This window comes from Leptidea sinapis, chromosome 12, assembly GCF_905404315.1.
Source record: "Leptidea sinapis chromosome 12, ilLepSina1.1, whole genome shotgun sequence".
In the NCBI taxonomy this organism is placed as follows: Eukaryota; Metazoa; Arthropoda; class Insecta; order Lepidoptera; family Pieridae; genus Leptidea; species Leptidea sinapis.
Genome location: NC_066276.1, coordinates 11,450,952 through 11,469,005, shown reverse-complemented (window position 1 = coordinate 11,469,005; position 18,054 = coordinate 11,450,952). Strand labels below are relative to the sequence as shown.

General features: G+C 33.7%; 1 protein-coding gene across 3 annotated transcripts in view; it reads left to right on the top strand.

Moving 5' to 3' along the window:
* LOC126967243 (uncharacterized) overlaps positions 1-18,054 on the top strand; it is a 255,670-nt gene that overhangs the window by 136,830 nt on the left and 100,786 nt on the right. For all 3 annotated transcript variants that reach the window (XM_050811733.1, XM_050811736.1, XM_050811734.1), the window contains one exon: positions 15,867-15,920. In XM_050811733.1, the coding sequence (XP_050667690.1) occupies positions 15,867-15,920 (54 nt within the window). The remainder of the gene's footprint in view (positions 1-15,866; positions 15,921-18,054) is intronic.

The following is an 18,054-nucleotide window of genomic DNA, read 5'->3' as shown; positions in this document are numbered from 1 at the left end:
CTGTTGTCGTAGGAATTGTAAAAAATACTTGTGTTGCAATGTTTTATTTTAGGATTTTATTATTATTATTAAAAAAATATTAGTTATAGTTACCAATATAATAATATTGACACACTTTTTAGACAAATTATCTTGCCCCAAATTAGGCATATATAGCCTGTGGTATGGGTTACAAGACAACGATATATTTAATACAATATACTTACTAAATTATTGTAAATATAGTTATTAGATTTGTTTTATTTGAATAATAAATGATATACTTACTTAAACATACATAAATACATATAAACATCCATGACTCGGAAGCAAACATCCATAATATACTATGACTTTTGAAATGATTCGTTTGCCAAAAGACTATTTCATGAAATCATCATCATCAGCCGGAAGACGTTCACTGCTGGCGAAGATTTCCACTACGATCCGTCCTGCGCTGCGCTCATCCAATATATACCGGCGATCTTGACCAGATCGTCGCTCCTTCTTGTGGGGGGTCCCCCAACACTGCGTCTTCCGGTACGTGGTCGCCATTCGAGGACTTTACTGCCGCAACGGCCATCTGTCCGTCGAACTATGTGCCCTGCCCACTGCTACTTCAGTTTCGCATTTCAAGTTATTCCAGAACCATTACTTTTCTGTATGGGTACCCGGTAGTTACAGATTTCAACAAATAAATCTGAAATTAAAATATTTTAATATAAAGGATAGAAACCACACGTGTCCTTGACGCATGAGTTTTTGCTACTCAATTTCTCTTTGTGTTTATGTGCTACGGATCATCTCCTGCACTGAAACTATTTGAAAATATCCATCATTACAGATGTCGGAGTTAGACGTTAACATAATATTAGGTATGACAAGCCTACAAACTTCATGGTCCAGGTATTTGAGAAAAGGAAATCATACCCATTAGAAATTATTTAATGAACTTTCGAACATCAAGCTCGAAACACTAGGGATTAATTAATTAAGTAATTCCGATGGGCAGATACTATCTACCAGTGGGAGGCTCTTTTGCACAGGATGCCGGCTAGATTATGGCTACCACAACGGCGCCTATTTCTTCCTTGAAGCAGTAATGTGTAAACATTATTGTGTTTCGGTCTGAAGGGCGCTGTAGCTAGTGAAATTACTGGGCAATTGAGACTTTACGCCTTATGTCTCAAGGTGACGAGCGCAATTGTAGCGCCGCTCAGAATTTGTGGATTTTTCGAGAATCCTGAGCGACACTGGATTGTGATGGCCAGGGCGTGATACGCCCATCAGCTGAACGTCCTGGTCGTCTCGTCCCTTATTATCATAAAAAAAACTATTACTCTGAGCGAATTAAATTTTAAGTATAAAAAAATATTCAATTCAACTTTAATCTATTTACCTATGAAGTAAATTAAACGAAATAATAAGCTGGAACTGAAACACAAAATCTTAATTTTTCAATAATTTCTAACTCATATTTTAAATAGTCATTACAATTATTGAAAGCCATTTCGAAATGTATGACGTAGTCGACACTAACCAATATCCTTCCTGTCTCAAACGTCGTCAATGGATAAACCTACTTACAGCTCATTAGATATCCTGTTTTCGTAATTAATCGTAAGCTAGTAAACAATAATTGTTTACACATTGCATACAAAAGCGTCAAATGCATGCGTTAATGTTTACACAAATTATATAATATTGAGCATAACTTAAATGGTGTTTAGTTACGATGAGGTCACAAAGAGTAATTGCAACATGCGAAAAATCTTTGTAATATTGAGCTAATAACGACATGTTAAACCGGATTTTTTACGGAAATCATACTATGTATAGCACTCAGAAATTAAGACTTTTTTAACTAATCTATCATTAATTTATAATTAATGTATCAACGCGTTAAATGATTATATTAATTAGTAACGATAAAACTTTAAAAATTCCTGGTGAATTAATTAGGGTAAGTTGCTTTCGTTTTAGTTAACGACTGTTTAATGATAAATATATTGAACTATTGATTAGTAAAACTGTGGAATTTTTAAACACTTGATTGAGTACAGATTTAAGGTGGAGTAAATGATTTTGTTTCGATTGCTTATGATTTATATAAAACAAAAAATAATGTGTTCTGTCTAAATACTTCAGAGGATTTTTAGAATGAGAACATAATATCTCAATTTGCTGACAGAAGAAGTTATTTGACAGTGTTTATGTAAAATAGTAGAAAGATTTTCTTAGTATACTTCCTAAGGAGTATAGAGGTCAACCTGAGGCAATCTTTTAAGCTTTTAGGACAATATCTGTATCTATATATCTGTTTATATGTAAGTTAGGTATACAATTTCTATCATAGATACTTAAGAGTGTTCTTTAGAATAAGTATTAATGTTGTTTACAACGTTGGCTACCTATTTAATAATTAATCTTGAGTACTCCATGCAAGAGTACAATATGATAAGTTAGATTGGGTTAAAGTATACAATTCTTAGTATTAGCATCTAATGAAATACCTCAACATTTAAAAACAAACATGAGTTTCCTTGTAGGTACTACAGATCACAGCTGCAAAGTGTTGCTTCTAGGATAATTGGGTGTAAACAAACAGTAAGATAATTTCACAAGTACAGAAAAAAGACAACTATAATAATTATTATAAATAATATGCTTTATGTAACGTTGTAACATGCGTTGGTACACGTGAATAAAGTTTTCCATTTAGGCATTACAAATGAAGCCAATGCTAGGAAAAACCCAATTGCAAGTAATTATCCCACAGATGCACTCGCTGTATTAAAAAGAACTGGTTACTTATAATAAAAGGTTCTGCCACTTTTTAATATCCGAGACTCTTGTTTGTTTTTGTTTTATGGTCGTGGAGTTTTTTATACTTCGTATGTTTCACTGTGCCTTTTCTATTTATAGATTAGTAAAGACGTGATCCTATATGAATATAATGTTGTGTTAAATTTCAAAACGATCGGTAAAGCAGATATTATAGGAGTGGATATTATAAAATTTTGATGAGGATTAGTACAGAAGAAATTATCTATGTCGAGATATTTGAAAATATTTAGTTATGAATAGCACTTTTAATATAACTATTGTTGACGTTACATAACTAAGGCGCTATGCATATTTTGTTTTTATTAGATTTTTTTATACTTAGATTAAAAATTATTAAAAACAATCTGAAATATGAACAAAGTTGTCTAAAATTTCTAAAACTATCGCTAAAATATTTTACATTATTTGCGTTTTGAACAAACGAACATAAGGTATGCATTGAACTAATCTTTTTTAAAGTAACTTTAGTCAGTTGGAGAGTTTTCAGTGATTTTGAAAGGCGCTAAAGCCTTGTACCAAAATATATATAAGTAAGTAAGGTAAACAGTAAGGAAATATATATATACTATGCATAAACACATTAGCTTTTAGCAACGTATGTTAAAAAAGATTCAGTACTTGCATGTAAAAGGCATAAAAGGCATTTATTTTCTCAAAATTGATTCCTTTAGAATTCTTTTTGATGTCATTTCTAATATACTAGATACTACTACCGCTTCGGAAACAAATGGCGCTCTGAGAGAGAAGAAGCTGCGCAACAAACTCTCCCAGAATTATTTTTTTGTGCTCTTTTCAATAAAAATATACAATATTGTACGGTTATTTATATCGCTATAAAATAATCACAATCTAGTCCCAGGCTGTCCGATCATTTAGATATTCAGCTGTGGAGTAATAGGATTTACGACAGAGCCATTTTTTTAATAAAACATTTTAATTGATTTATAGATTTTGCCTGAACAGTGGCTGGACTTTATTATAAAAGTGTATACATTTACCCTTAAAGCTATTATGTATCTTATGAAGCCTACTACAATTAGTTACAAGAAAAGCTAAGTGTAAGCGCTTAACGTAACGCATCTTTTCGAGCTGTATTCAATATTTAATACTAAGCAGTATATATTTGTGTCCGTCTATATATATTCATATACGTAGCAGAATACTTATCGGAAGATTACTTGAAAAGCTGCACACGTATCAAATACCAATGGCAAAACAATATTTCCATTACTTTCATCAGGCTTACCAGAATAATTAAATATAATATATGCACGTAACAGAACCAATAAACTTTTTCACCCACTTTAAAATGTCCGATTAACTCGATTATTTGCACACGTATTAAGGACCAATGACATTACTTTGTCCTTGTACAGTAACCAACATCAACAGGATATTAAAACAATTTTTTTACGACAGTAAGGGACGAGACGAGCAAGACTTTCAGCTGATGGTAATTGATACGCCCTGCCCTCTACAATGCAGTGCTGCTCAGGATTTTTGGAAAATCCAAAAAAATCGGAGCGGCACTACGATTACGCTCGTCACCTAGAGACATAAGTTGTTAAGTCTAATTTCACTAGCTACGGCCCTTCAGACCGAAACACAATAAATCTTACATATTATTGCTTCACGGCAGAAATAGGCATAGTTGTGGTACCCATAATCTAGCCGGCATCCTGTTGAAAGAGCCTGCCACTGGTAAAATACACACACAAGTATTGCAATATAGGATTAAATCGAGCCATTTAAATATCAATTTCAGTGCTGGTTTTTAATAAATAAATAAAATAGTTTATGCTTATAAAAATGAGCCGTGGACATTATGTATTTAATTGGACTTTATATATTTAATATTTTGTATTTTTTTATATTTTATTCACTTTCGGGTGAATGAGCCGGTGCACGTAGAGGTCGAACAGTGACTGCCAGTACAGTGACTCGATTGTGACTGACTTCATGCTAGATTATCAAGTGAAATATATTTTATATTGATGGAATACAAGAAGATAGTATGTGGTTCTGTAGGGCAATGCAGCCGTTATTAATAGTCCTAAAGAAACATTAAGAGAAATATTTAATGAACATTAATTAACTGTTGCCTCTTAATATATTCTTGTGTAATGTTTGTCTTTATGTAATGTATACATACATAATACTTATTGTATACACAGTCATTTAAATAATATGTTCTAGAACCAATGATAATTATTATGTTAAAATTAACTTATTATAGGTACCACTCGAATAAGTCGAGTTGGCAAGTCTTTTGTTGGGCTTTTTCTTTTCAACAAGATCACGGAAAATGAACAAAGCAAATGTCTTTCGAAATTCGAAATAATTGTTAAAAACGTTTGTATGGTAGAAGGTTACTACGATTGCCCCTAGGCATTTTAATAAATAAAATAAATATATAAATAAATTATAACGAAATTTTATAAGAAAAACAGTTCGCAAATTTTTTTGGGTCCGTTTTTCAAAAGTCTGAGGCATAATTGTTCGAGCTAAGAAAAGTTGATGGAATAAAAATATGTTGCTTCTTTCTTTCGACAAATCAGAACGCTATATAGCAACGTCACTCGAAGTCCAAAGTGCAGAGATTGGTAACCGACTTATCTGTTGGAAAGTGATACGACCTGCTCATTCCAATGCATATATTTTTTACAATACGACCAACCAAACTTGGAAAAAATTCAAATCGCTTCATACAGCGAAGTAATAAAATAAAAAAATTCAGTCGAATTATCTTACCTCCACGTTTTTCGAAGTCGGTTGAAAAAAGCTTTAATTTAATGCTATTTTTTCCCCATTGCTTAATTAGTTGTCTGAGTTTTGACAATGTTATTCAAAATATATTAAAATAAATTTTATACACCTTCTCGTAAAGTTTCGTATTGATATGACAACTGCGTCATAAAATATGAACAAATGTGGGCGGAAAGCTTCTGAGAAATAACATGTTTATTAATATTTTCATTGAAAATTGAATATTTTTATAGAAAATTATAATATTTTTCAGATAAACCATCTTAAATAATACAATGGAGAGCCGTTTTAATCCTTTGGTTATACTGCGAAAACTACTGAACCGATCAGAATAATACTTATACCATAAGATGCAGCCAAAGACTTCTATGTATATGTCGGCGTTAAGCCAGGGTTTTCTCAATCAGGGTCCATCACGTTGATGTAACACACTAAGAATTTCTCAGCTTATTCACTCAAAATTGCTAGTATAGAACTCAACTTGAACTGAACAGTCTTTACATAAAACAACCGCTTTTATAGCTACCTTACAATAGATAAAAGTAGATACAACTCCTTTTAAAACAATCAAATAAAATTAGTTACTGTTAAATAATTCCTAAATACAGCTAAATATTCATTTTAATGATAAACTAAAACATAAATATCAATAGTTGCCAACTATTGACGGTAGGTGGCAATTTGCGCCCATATATATACTACTAGACAAGCTCTGTGGCCTCAAATAATTGCCCACTGCGAGATCAGTTCACTGATTTGTGAGCTGAGAACGTTGTTTTCAATAAACACCTAATTTGATTAAAGTGACCAATAAAACAATATTATTATGATTACATGTTCACCATGCCTGCTCCCCTCGAGATCCAAAATAGCGACACAATTGTTATTAAAACTTTTTGCCTAGTAGTATGAATTGAAGTCTTTGGATGCAGTGTGTTTTGGAGAAGGTTTTAGTATATGATATGTTGTTGATTACTCATCTGGAACCTATTATTTTTTTTGACAAAGAAATACCTATATATTCTCAATACAAATAATTATTACTTAAGATATATGTATACAACATTTGCCGGGTTAGCTAGTTAGCTATAAAGGCATAAGAGGCATTTAATTTCTCAAAATTTATTCCTTTAGAATTATTTTTTATGTCATTTCTAATATACTAGATACTACTTCGGAAACAAATGGCGGTCTGAGAAAGGAGAAGCGGCGCAAGAAACTCCCAGCTTTATTTTTTTTTTGCGCTCTTTTCAATAAAAATATGCAATATTGTACAGTCATTTCTATCGCTATAAAATAATCATAATCTAGTCCCAGGATGTCCGATCACTTAGATATTCAGCTGTGGAGTAATAGGATTTACGATAGAGCCATTTTTTTATAAAACATTTAAATTTATTTTTAGATATTGCCTGAACAGAGCTGGGACTTTATTATAAAAGTGTATACATTTACCCTTAAAGCTATTATGTTTCTTATGAAGCCTACTAGAATTATTTACAGTTTTAAGTTATTAGTTTTAATAATAAAAATTACTATTAAGATCAAAACCATGTGAACATTTCTTTACTATCTTCTTCCAAATAGTCTTTCTAAATGACTGTCTAGAAATAGCTGTCCATGTTCAATTTGTAAAATTGATACTTGCAGTTTGATTGCTAAAATTATTAAAAATTATAAAAATACTGAAAAACAATTAGAATTTCAGGCTTTTAAATAATCCTGATTTATTTTATTCCATTCTAGTGCATTAGGCGGCGTGTATCGTCACTATGGGCTCGCTACTTTTTGCTATTAAAAACATGACAGACGACAATACGACATTTTTATAACAATGGCCTTGAGCGAACCTGAGCCATCATTATAATCATAAAATATCGTCGCATATAGGTACGTTATTAAGGGAAGGAATTTTGAATTATAAGTGTAATGTAATAATGAGTGTAATATTAATATAAGTGTATTGTAATCATAAGTGTATTTTAATTACAAGTGTATTGTAATTAAAAGTGGTACTTTATGCACTGTTTTTAAAGTAGGTACAAGCGATTTGTAATTTCTTAGCAATTCTCACTGAACTTTTTACATCGGAATAAAATGAATATTTACAAAAAAAGTTAAAACTTCTACCTTTCAAACCTAAACCAGCGTTACATAACTGAGGGTGACGTCTAGCCCACAAAAATGCCAATTTTTTTTGTTACATGAATTTTTAACATAAAATAATATTTTCTCATATTTGGTTTGATTTTCTATTGAAATAAATTATTTTCTTTTTTTTTATATATTATTTAGTAAGTTATGAGGACCTATAACAGCAGTGAAGTGTGAGTCGAAGTCTAAAACAAAGGTTCAGAACCGTCGTTGGAGATTTACACTTTCTGCTTTTTTAAATGTTTTTGTAAAATAACAAAGACATAACGCTATTACGATACATAATATAAAAACATATATAATCTGGAATTTGCGATCATGATTTTTATTGTTCTCTCTTAAAATGACCACTACTATACGCAATACACGTTATTCAACGAATAAAGTATTTCATTAATTATCCCGTTACAGTACTGTCACAGTGAAACTAAAAAAACAATGGTGGAATAATCCAGAATAATTCTATAAAGAAACGAATTCTGAAGATTCACTGTATTTCTAAGATACTGTGTAATATATGTGTAGAAGTAACAGTGAACTCATTAATAACAATATGCTCAGTGAAGAATCATGTATTGATTTAGTAACAGATTATACAGAATCGTGCAGTTAATATTCGCTAAGATGCGATACAATGGTACTTGTTCCGCACAAGGTAACTGGTATTGTTGACACTAACTCTATTTGGTAGGTCAGCTGACACTTGACTACCGGAATACTAAGTGCGCTCAACGACCTCAGTAACACTTCCGAAACTAAATAATCTTTTACTTGTAAGAGAGGACAATCGGGTAAGATGCTCAAGTGATGGCAAGTGGTGACGGAACTGCCCGTGGACATCCTTAATACTAGGGGACAAGAAATGCCTTGCTGGCCTTTTAGTTGGGAGTATGTTCTAAGCTTGAATTAATTCCATATAGTGGCTGTTCGAGGCAAGAAAACGCGCGGTTGTAGAATACTAGACGTCAACATGATGCGAGTGAAATTTCGCATTTCTGAGTACTCCAGTGATGAGATGGAAGATGCAAAGAAAACCCACCTCTCTTCGCAAGGTTTTTTTTTATGGAAGAGGAGAACAAACGAGCGTACGGGTCACCTGGTGTATAGTGACCAGAGAAATCACAGGATCTTTGACGGCCTTTAAGGCTCACGCTTATATTGAAGGAAGATGTGGTATTATTGTCTCCGAAACACCGCACAAGGAAGCTCATCCCACAGTTTTGTAGTACGTGGAAGAGAGTTCTTGAAAACCATACTGTGAAGCACCACCACACATCCAGATGGTGAGGATGATTTTCTAATTAGCGGCGTGTGGTGTGAAGGTGGAATTTGGTATGAATCAGCTGAAACAGATCTTCAGAACACTCCCCGTTATAAATGCGGTAGAAGACACACAATGAGGCGACGTCTCTACGCAACGCCAAGTGTTATCGCTATTCACAGAGCAGTGGGTCCCCGACAATTCCAGCTGCTCTGCACTGCAAATGCGATCAAATGGTTCGAGCTGATACTGGGGTGCGCCAGACCAGAGATAACGTTGTATTTTAATAGCTGCTGTACAGGCTCTAGTCAATGGTTCTAATACTAAAATTCAAGAATCACTGTTCAAAGTAGGAAGTAGCTATACAGTAGGCAGTAGGTACTTATACATAACGATATTCCTTGTTACCTAATTAAACCAGTTGCTGATGTTAAATTTTGTGGCTTAATTACAGAAACTGCTATTTCGTGTTAATTATTAACTTACATTGATATTACTATAATACAGCGTGCATATTAATATTGTGATTAATATTAATTTACCTACTTCAGTAAAGACTGTTTGAAGTTTAAAAAAATCACCCAATAATATATATTCATAACATTAACAATATAATCTAATAAGCAAAATCATCAACTAAAAGCAATTAATAATTTATCAATGTCTATTAGACATTATAAGTTATAACTTATCATGTTATTACTAAGCTATTGAACCTTGAACTTAGCTGCCCGCCCACGTGCTTTAAGCAAACAATAATAATTTAATTCAATGGGTATATAATCAAATATTGAAGAAAAACGTTAAACTTGTCAATGGAATAGCATTACATTAATAAATTACTAGGAACACATGTTAATATTTATTGAAAAATAGGAGAAATAACACCCAAATACTTTTTTTTTTTTTTTGATGGACGAGGCTCCTTTGCTCAGGATGCCGTATAGATTATGGGTACCACAACGGCGCCTATTTCTGCCATGAAGCAGTAATGTGTAACCATTATTTTGTGTCAGTTTGAAGGGCGCCGTAGCTAATGAAATTACTGGGCAAAAGAGACTTAATATCTTATGTCTCAAGGTGACGAGCGCAATTGTGGTACCGCTCAGAATTTTTGGGTTTTTCAATAATCCTGAGCGGCACTGCATTGTAATGCGCAGGGCGTATCAATTACCATCAGCTGAACGTCCTGCTCATCTCATCTCTGATTTTCATAAAAAAACGCACACATTGACAGACCAAAATTGGTTACGCATTATCGAACGGTGCGGTCGTCTATATACTAGTATATTTAAAGTATATTGGCCTTACAAATAAACTTGGTATAAACTTAATACACTGCTTACAATTTAGACATTTTGCTTATTATTGGTTTATACGGACGTATAACGGTTCCCGCGTTTATTTGCAAGGCTGCTTGATATTCGCAAAACTTCAGAATTATCATTGTATTGACAGTGTTGTCAGCGATATACGAGGGCTGCACTAAAAGTATCGGGAATTAAAGGAAGTGACACAACATTACTATTTAAAAATGTATTTATTGCTTTTCGAAGTATTCTCCGCGAAATTTTACACATTTTTCCATACTATGGAACCAATCATTGAAGCAACCATTCCATTCGGAAGTTGGGGTCTCCAAAATGGCCGTTTTGTAGGCGTCCACAGCTTCTTCAGGTGATGAAAATCTCTGACCACGCAATTTATTCTTTATTTTATGGAAAGTATAGAAATCATAAGGGCTTAGCTTGGGGCTGTACGGCAGATGATCTAATAATTCTATGTTTTCTTGCTCTAAAAATTATTTTATTCTGTGCGCGGTGTGAAAACTCGTATTGTCGTGATGGAGGATGATGCTGCAGTTGCAGTTCTCTTTACGGAGTTCAGAAACGACCTGTGGCAAACAAATTCTAGCATACCATTCTGCATTAACCGTTCTTTGTCCCTCAAGAGGAATAGTCGCAACATGGCCGGTTTTGGAGACAAACGTGGCCACCATTTTTTTGCAACACTCCGTGAACGAACAATTTTTTTTGGCTTTAACTCATTTTCGAACACTCAAACTCGTGACTGGTTTTTTGTTTCGGGTTCGTACGCGTATATCCAGGATTCATCACCTGATACGATGTTGTATGCAGCATTTGAGGATCTTGCGTGGAATCTTTCGAGAGTTCTGACGCACCAAGTAACGCGAACCGCTTTTTGCTCTTCACAGAACAAATGCGGTATCCATCGGGAAAACAACTTTTTTACACCTAATTGTTCATGCAAGATTATTTGTATTTGACTCATGCCAATGTCTAAAGTTCCCTGAATTTCGCAGTATGTTACATGTCGATCTTCCTCAATCAGCTTACGCACAGCATCAACGTTTTCTTTGGTGACTGCAGTTTTTGGACGACCTTAACGTGGATCATCACAGCTTGACATGTCCACGTTGAAATTCAGCAAACCAGCGATAAATTGTGGTTTTGGATGGGGCTTCATCACCAAATGCAGAAATCATCCGGTCAACACACTGTTTTTGTGTTAAACCACTTCGAAAGTCATAATAAATCATCGCTCTATAATTTTCTGGAGTCAATTCCATTTTCTCAACGACTAAACAAGTTTGAAAAGTCTTGTGACAAGACCGAGAATTTTTTTTTTTAAATAAATAAATGGTATTCGATTTTTAAAACCACGGAGTTTTCAATTAAAATTTTTTTAATATGACAGGAACAGTGGAAATATGCCATTCCGGATACTTTTAGTGCAGCCCTCGTAGTCAACATTTTGCATATTCTTAGTTTATTCTCAGGTATATCTATACCAGCTTTATTTGTAAGGCCGTATAGCATAAAATTTTATTCAAAATATTTACATATTGTTATTGCACCATCTCTTGTTTATCTTACAAACTATAGAAAACGTGGTGTTATGTCGTTTGTTAGTATATTATGTCTTCGCCGAATTAAAAAAAAAGTTCAATACCCGAAGTATCTATAAAATAATCTTGAACTATTGACATTCGAAATTAATTAAACAGGAAATTGAACATTTTTATCGCAACCCACAATAATAATTAGTATAAATAATTACTTTCCTTCATTTTGCCCCGTTGTGGTTATGTTAATAAGAATAAAAGCAAAGTTAAAAGTAAACTTTGTTTTTGATTTGAATTGATATGTTTGCAGCCAGTTTTGTTTTAAGCAAGACATTAAAAAGAGATATTATTGTACACTTAAGTTAATTAAAGGTCAGAAGAAGTTAATAAAAGTATGTCAGATAGCAAGGATCTTTTGTTATTTCATTACATTTAATGAATCATGACTCACGATAGACGCTTTATGACTATCTTAAAGATTATTAAAAAATTGAATTAGTTAATGTACATACAGCAGTTTGACGAGCTAAAGAGAATGTCATTGTCAGTGTAAGATAATGTCATCGATTTTTTTTCGTGGATATATGCCAATATATTGAAAGACCATAGATTATGAATATAATAGACGTGACAGCCCGAAAATGAGTGACCAATTTTGATTTGTCAAAATGTGCGTTAACCAGTGGTAGGCTTCACAGGTTACCGGCTAGATTATGGGAACCACAACGTTGCCAATTTCTGCCGTGAAGCAGTAATGTGTAAACATTACTGTGTTTCGGTCTGAAGGGTGCCGTAACTAGTGAAATTACTGGGCAAATGAGACTTAACATCTTATGTCTCGAAGTGACGAGCGCTATTGTATTGCCGCTCAGAATTATTGTGTTTTTCAAGAATTCTGAGCAGCAAGAATTATGTATATAGGTACAGAGGGATAATGCATCTCCATTCTTATTGGTCTTTGTTTCTCTCCGGGTCTTTTCCTGGTATTTAATTTTGTCTGATCAGCCGTCACCAAATTTGTTTTTTACAGCAACTTATTCATGTTCTGTGGGCATTAAAGTCATAAGATTGCCGTGGTATATTGTTTGATACCTTTAGAATATGTAGCTTATTGAACTCCACTTAAGGAGTTTGGTTTGTTGGTTGATCCAATAGGTAGTTGTGGGATATTTTGTCGATCGAATAAAAAAAATTGTTAAGATAATATGTATTTGTCAATTAATTTGTAACATAATAGAAATTGCGGACAATTACCATTTAATTACAATAACTATTTGTTTTACTATTATGTTATAAACAGTCACTTTGTTGTGATCTACGGCGTAAATAGCCTTGAGTGGGCAGCACCAACACAAACCTATCTGAGATCTGCAAGCCGTTGGCCGGCTCATAATATCTCGGGTATTATTTACAGCAATCGCCGATCGTGTCACGAGATCGTCACGCTCGGTTTGGCGCGGCCTTCCTGTCGACCGCAGACACCATTATGTAACTAATAAGTAAACAATATCATAGTGCAGATAACGCCAGTATGATCGATGACCACTGACAGCTCCTGGATTAACAATACTTCTTTAGGCGCGTCAAGCACCTGATTTGTGGGTATTCAATGAGCTGTCACGGTTGAATATGTACTCCTTCGGGTAAAGTCGGCTCTAGTCCACTAAGTAATCAAATAGAAATAGTAAACATTATAACTTTATGAATCTATACTAATATTATAAAGCTGCAGTGTTTGTTTGTTTGTTTGAACGCGCTAATATCTGGTACTATTGGTCCAATTTGAATGATTCTTTCAGTGTTGGGTAGTCCATTTATCGAGGAAGGCTATAGGCTATGTTTTTTTTTTCAAAATTAGGGATCCGTAATAAAATTGCTATTTTGTAACACAAGGTGTAAAGTCGAAAGCCTATTTTTGCGTGCGCTGCAAAAACTATTGACAATAGAACAAAATGATGTACAGGCTATAATATAGGCAATATTTTATTACTTATAAAACTATCGCGTGAATTATACTTTATATGGCAAAACAACGTTTGCCGGGTCAGCTAGTACAGAATAAAACTACAATAACGTGCTCAGATTAATGGATTTTCAGTTTAGGTAGGCATCAAGGATTGAGAGAGGAATGCTGAAATGGTTTGGACACGAGGAGTGAATGAGTGAAGAAATAATGACAAATCAAAATGATCTTGCCTTATATACCAAATCAAATATATAACGTGTGTGTGGGAAAGTCGGTCGCTGGAGAACATTCGTCGTCTTGAAAAAAAGAGTAATGAATGTAGAAGAAGCGCGTGAGGTTTGTAAGGATACAAACAAGTGGCATTCTGTTTTCTCTGTCTACGTCGACGGGAAACAGGCGTAAGTGTGTGTGTGTGTGTGATGTAAGCCCCCTGACATATAAGAAATATACAGGGATCAAACATCGGGGACTAACCCGTTTCCCGATGGATAGACTCGAATACCTCTCGATAACTGACATTAAAAAAAAGACGCTCTTTTATATATTCTATGCTTTCTGGACCCATTGTTATTTTCTCTGCTCGTTTTCATGCTTTGAAAGGTTCTTATGAACGAATAGGAGTTATTAATGTATGAGGGCGTGTTGATTACTGCTGCTCATATTCTTGTACCGGATTGTATTCTTGTATTCTTGTGTATGGACTGGCCATTGCCATTAGAAATCAAAATGAAAGCTAGGCCTTTAAGAAGTTTTAATAAATATAAATCCTCTAAAGATATCATTGTGTATCAGACATCTAAGATATTCCATTAAAATTATTTAAAATTAGTGTAATCCATAATACCAGGTTAAATTTAGTACTTGTTCCAATGCCAGTGGGAGGCTCCTTTGCACAGGAAGCCGGCTAGATTATGGGTACCACAACGGCGCATATTTCTGCCGTGAAACAGTAATGTGTGAGCATTACTGTGTTTCGGTCTGAAGGGCGCCGTAACTAGTGAAATTACTGGGCAAATGAGACTAAACATCTTATGTCTCAAGGTGACGAGCGCAAGTGTAGTGCTGCTCAGAATTTTTGGGTTTTTCAAGAATCCTGAGCGGCACTGCATTGTAATGGGTAGGGCGTATCAATTACCATCAGCTGAATGTCCTGCTCGTCTCGTCCCTTATTTTCATAAAAAAATGCCAAATTAACATTTATTTTAAAACTAACTTACCTACAAATTTGTGATACGGTATCAAGTAAGTACGAGATACCTCATTAAAATTGACAAAGTATTTGAACCGAATGTTTCTATAAATAATACCTGCATTCTCCTCTGCCCTACCTTTGGCTGTGAATCCTGGTTCCTCATTGAATATCAGAGAGAGAATCTTCAGCAAAACATAATTATAAAATATATAATTACAAAAAACATTTTAAGTAAAAAAAAAACTAGTAAGCCTAAGTTGTCTTTTCACATCTAATAAATGAAATTCCCGTGTCCCGGTGTTTGTTACCAAACTCCTCCGAAACGGCTGAAAATTTGTATGAAATTTTGTGACCTCAGATTCTCAGACCTACCCGATATGCATATCGGCCAACATCTTTTTCATACCCCTAAATGATAAGGGTGACCCACCCCTTATTATATTTTTTTTGACAATTTTTTTTATTTTTATTTTATAATGATTCAGCATTGAAAAATACATACAACTTTAAATTTTCGCCCTACTACGACCATCAACTATATTTGTATCGCGATTTTAATATTATTCTATTCGATCCACAAATATCCGATGTTGTAAGATGGCAATCGAATGTAATAATTATTGTAGTACAATATTATGTTTGGTAGGTCTGAAAATCGGTCGTCATCTATTTTTTATACCCCAAAAATTTTAATTATTGAATCATATTTAATAATTTATATAGAAATACATTTGCTGGGTCAGCTAGTAATGTGAGATATTTTTATTGTTACAAATGCTATAAATAATTTAAAAATATTTGTCTAGATTTTGAAATGTCATTATTTTTGTTCCAGGAATGTCGGCCGATGGATCAACAACTGATATCCATGGCCTACTTAATGACACTGGTAAGTCCTTAGAAGATTTAATCGTTAGTTAGCATTCAATCAAATCAAGGACCCAGTGCTCTGTGAACGGCTGGATCACTTGGCGTTGCGTAGAGACGTCGCTTCATTGTGTGTCTTCTACCGCATTTATCACGGGGAGTGTTCCGAAGAGCTGTTTAACCTGATTCCTGCCGCCGAATTCCACCTTCGCACGACACGCCACAAGTTAGGATATCATCCTCACCATCTGGATGTGTGGCGGTCCTCCACAGTGCGGTTTTCAAGGAGCTTTCTTCCACGTACTACAAAGCTGTGGAATGAGCTTCCTTGTGCGGTGTTTCCGGGACGATACGACATGGGTACCTTCAAAAAAAGCGCGTACACCTTCCTTAAAGGCCGGCAACGCTCCTGTGATTCCTTTGGTGTTGCAAGATTTTGTGGGCGGCGGTGATCACTTAACAACAGGTGACCCGTACGCTCGATTGTCCTCCTATTCCATAAAAAAAAACAATAAAATAAAAGCAGTTCGGCCTTTCCAGGATCTTTAAATTTTTTTTATGATGAAATATATAATTATCAATTAAAGAAATGCTGATATTCTAATTAAATAATAATACAATTCCTTTTTTACTATAAGTTAATTGCCATATTTGAACCTATATACCTTCCCACAGTAAATTGAATTCTAAATACTTCATTTATTGCGGTAAAAGAGCGGTAGAATAGACCGTCAGTTAGTATGGCCGAAGAGTGCAATGGAACAAAATTACTGTTTTATCTATAAAAGCACAATCTACCCAATTACCAAAAACCTACTTACTTGATTTTAAAATTTAAGTAAATAGTTTTTGAGTACAGTGACATCTACAATATCATTAAAGCACTACCTTACCTTAACCTAAAATATGAAATTGTGTGAATTGTTTAAGAGGATTCACTATTCAGAGATGGTGCTAGATGTTACGATCAGCGCCATCTAGTGTAAAACTATAGAACTAATTATGAGCTCACTTGGCAATGAAGTAAATTTTCTTGTTCATACTAGCAGTACACCATAGATGGCGCTCTTTTAATATTATTGGTTAAAACTGTAAACGCTAGATGTCGTAACATGTTTGAAAAGATTTAGTTCAGTTCAAGTCAAAAATTGAAGGCTAGCTTTTGGAGATCACACCACATATTTAATTATTTGTGTTATTTATGTATGTAATAAAAATTTCATGCTCCACGCCAGAATTATGGTGTTTATTTTAAATGTCACTTTTTTCTTAATTTTTTAATTAGATATTATAGAATAGATAGAATTAGACTTGCGTTGTGATACATACGTATTAATTTAATTATTTACTTTGTAATGGTTGATACTTTATAATATTATATGAGGCAATATGTTGCAGATTAATTAATTTTACGAGAAATCAAATAAATCAAAGTATCATTGTCGAATATTTTCAGTTTTCAACTGTCATTAAATCTATTTTATCTACGGACAACGAAAAAAGACTAATTATTTTGTGTTTAACCGTGTAAGAGTTATAACATGAATAAATTAAAAAAACGAACAAAAATATAGTCACCTAATGAATAAAATTCGAAAAATCCTAGTTTAAGTTCGGAATTGTCACATCTGATACTAAAGTGTTACTTTACGATATAATATTGATATTTTATTTAATCGACAAAGTAATCGCTGTAATTCGGGAAATTAAAATCATTTAAAATAACGCACTCAAATTATAGTATCTACACCTTTCATATAAGTGAAATTGTAAAAACTACATAATATTTCCTCGTCGCAAAACGGTGGACAGTTGCAAACCCAAACGACCAATTTTTATAAGGTTAGAATACACTTGTGGAAACCGAACCCAAAAATGTACGAGTCTAAAATAAAATCGAGGCCATAATGTATAATATTTTCATTATTTATTATTAATCCTTAATGAGAACTTATATGTTCTTATTTATATGTCTTTCTGTGCTTTCACTTCGATTTAATCTAAAGCATTAAATTAAAAATATTCTTACATACTTACTTTCAATTCTACTCCTGTGGAGTAGTTTGCTGTTAATTCTAAAAGTGTGATATGTCACTGCTGATGAAAAAATAAACACCTCCAGTCGGTACGTATTCGGACGAATATATATTACCGTC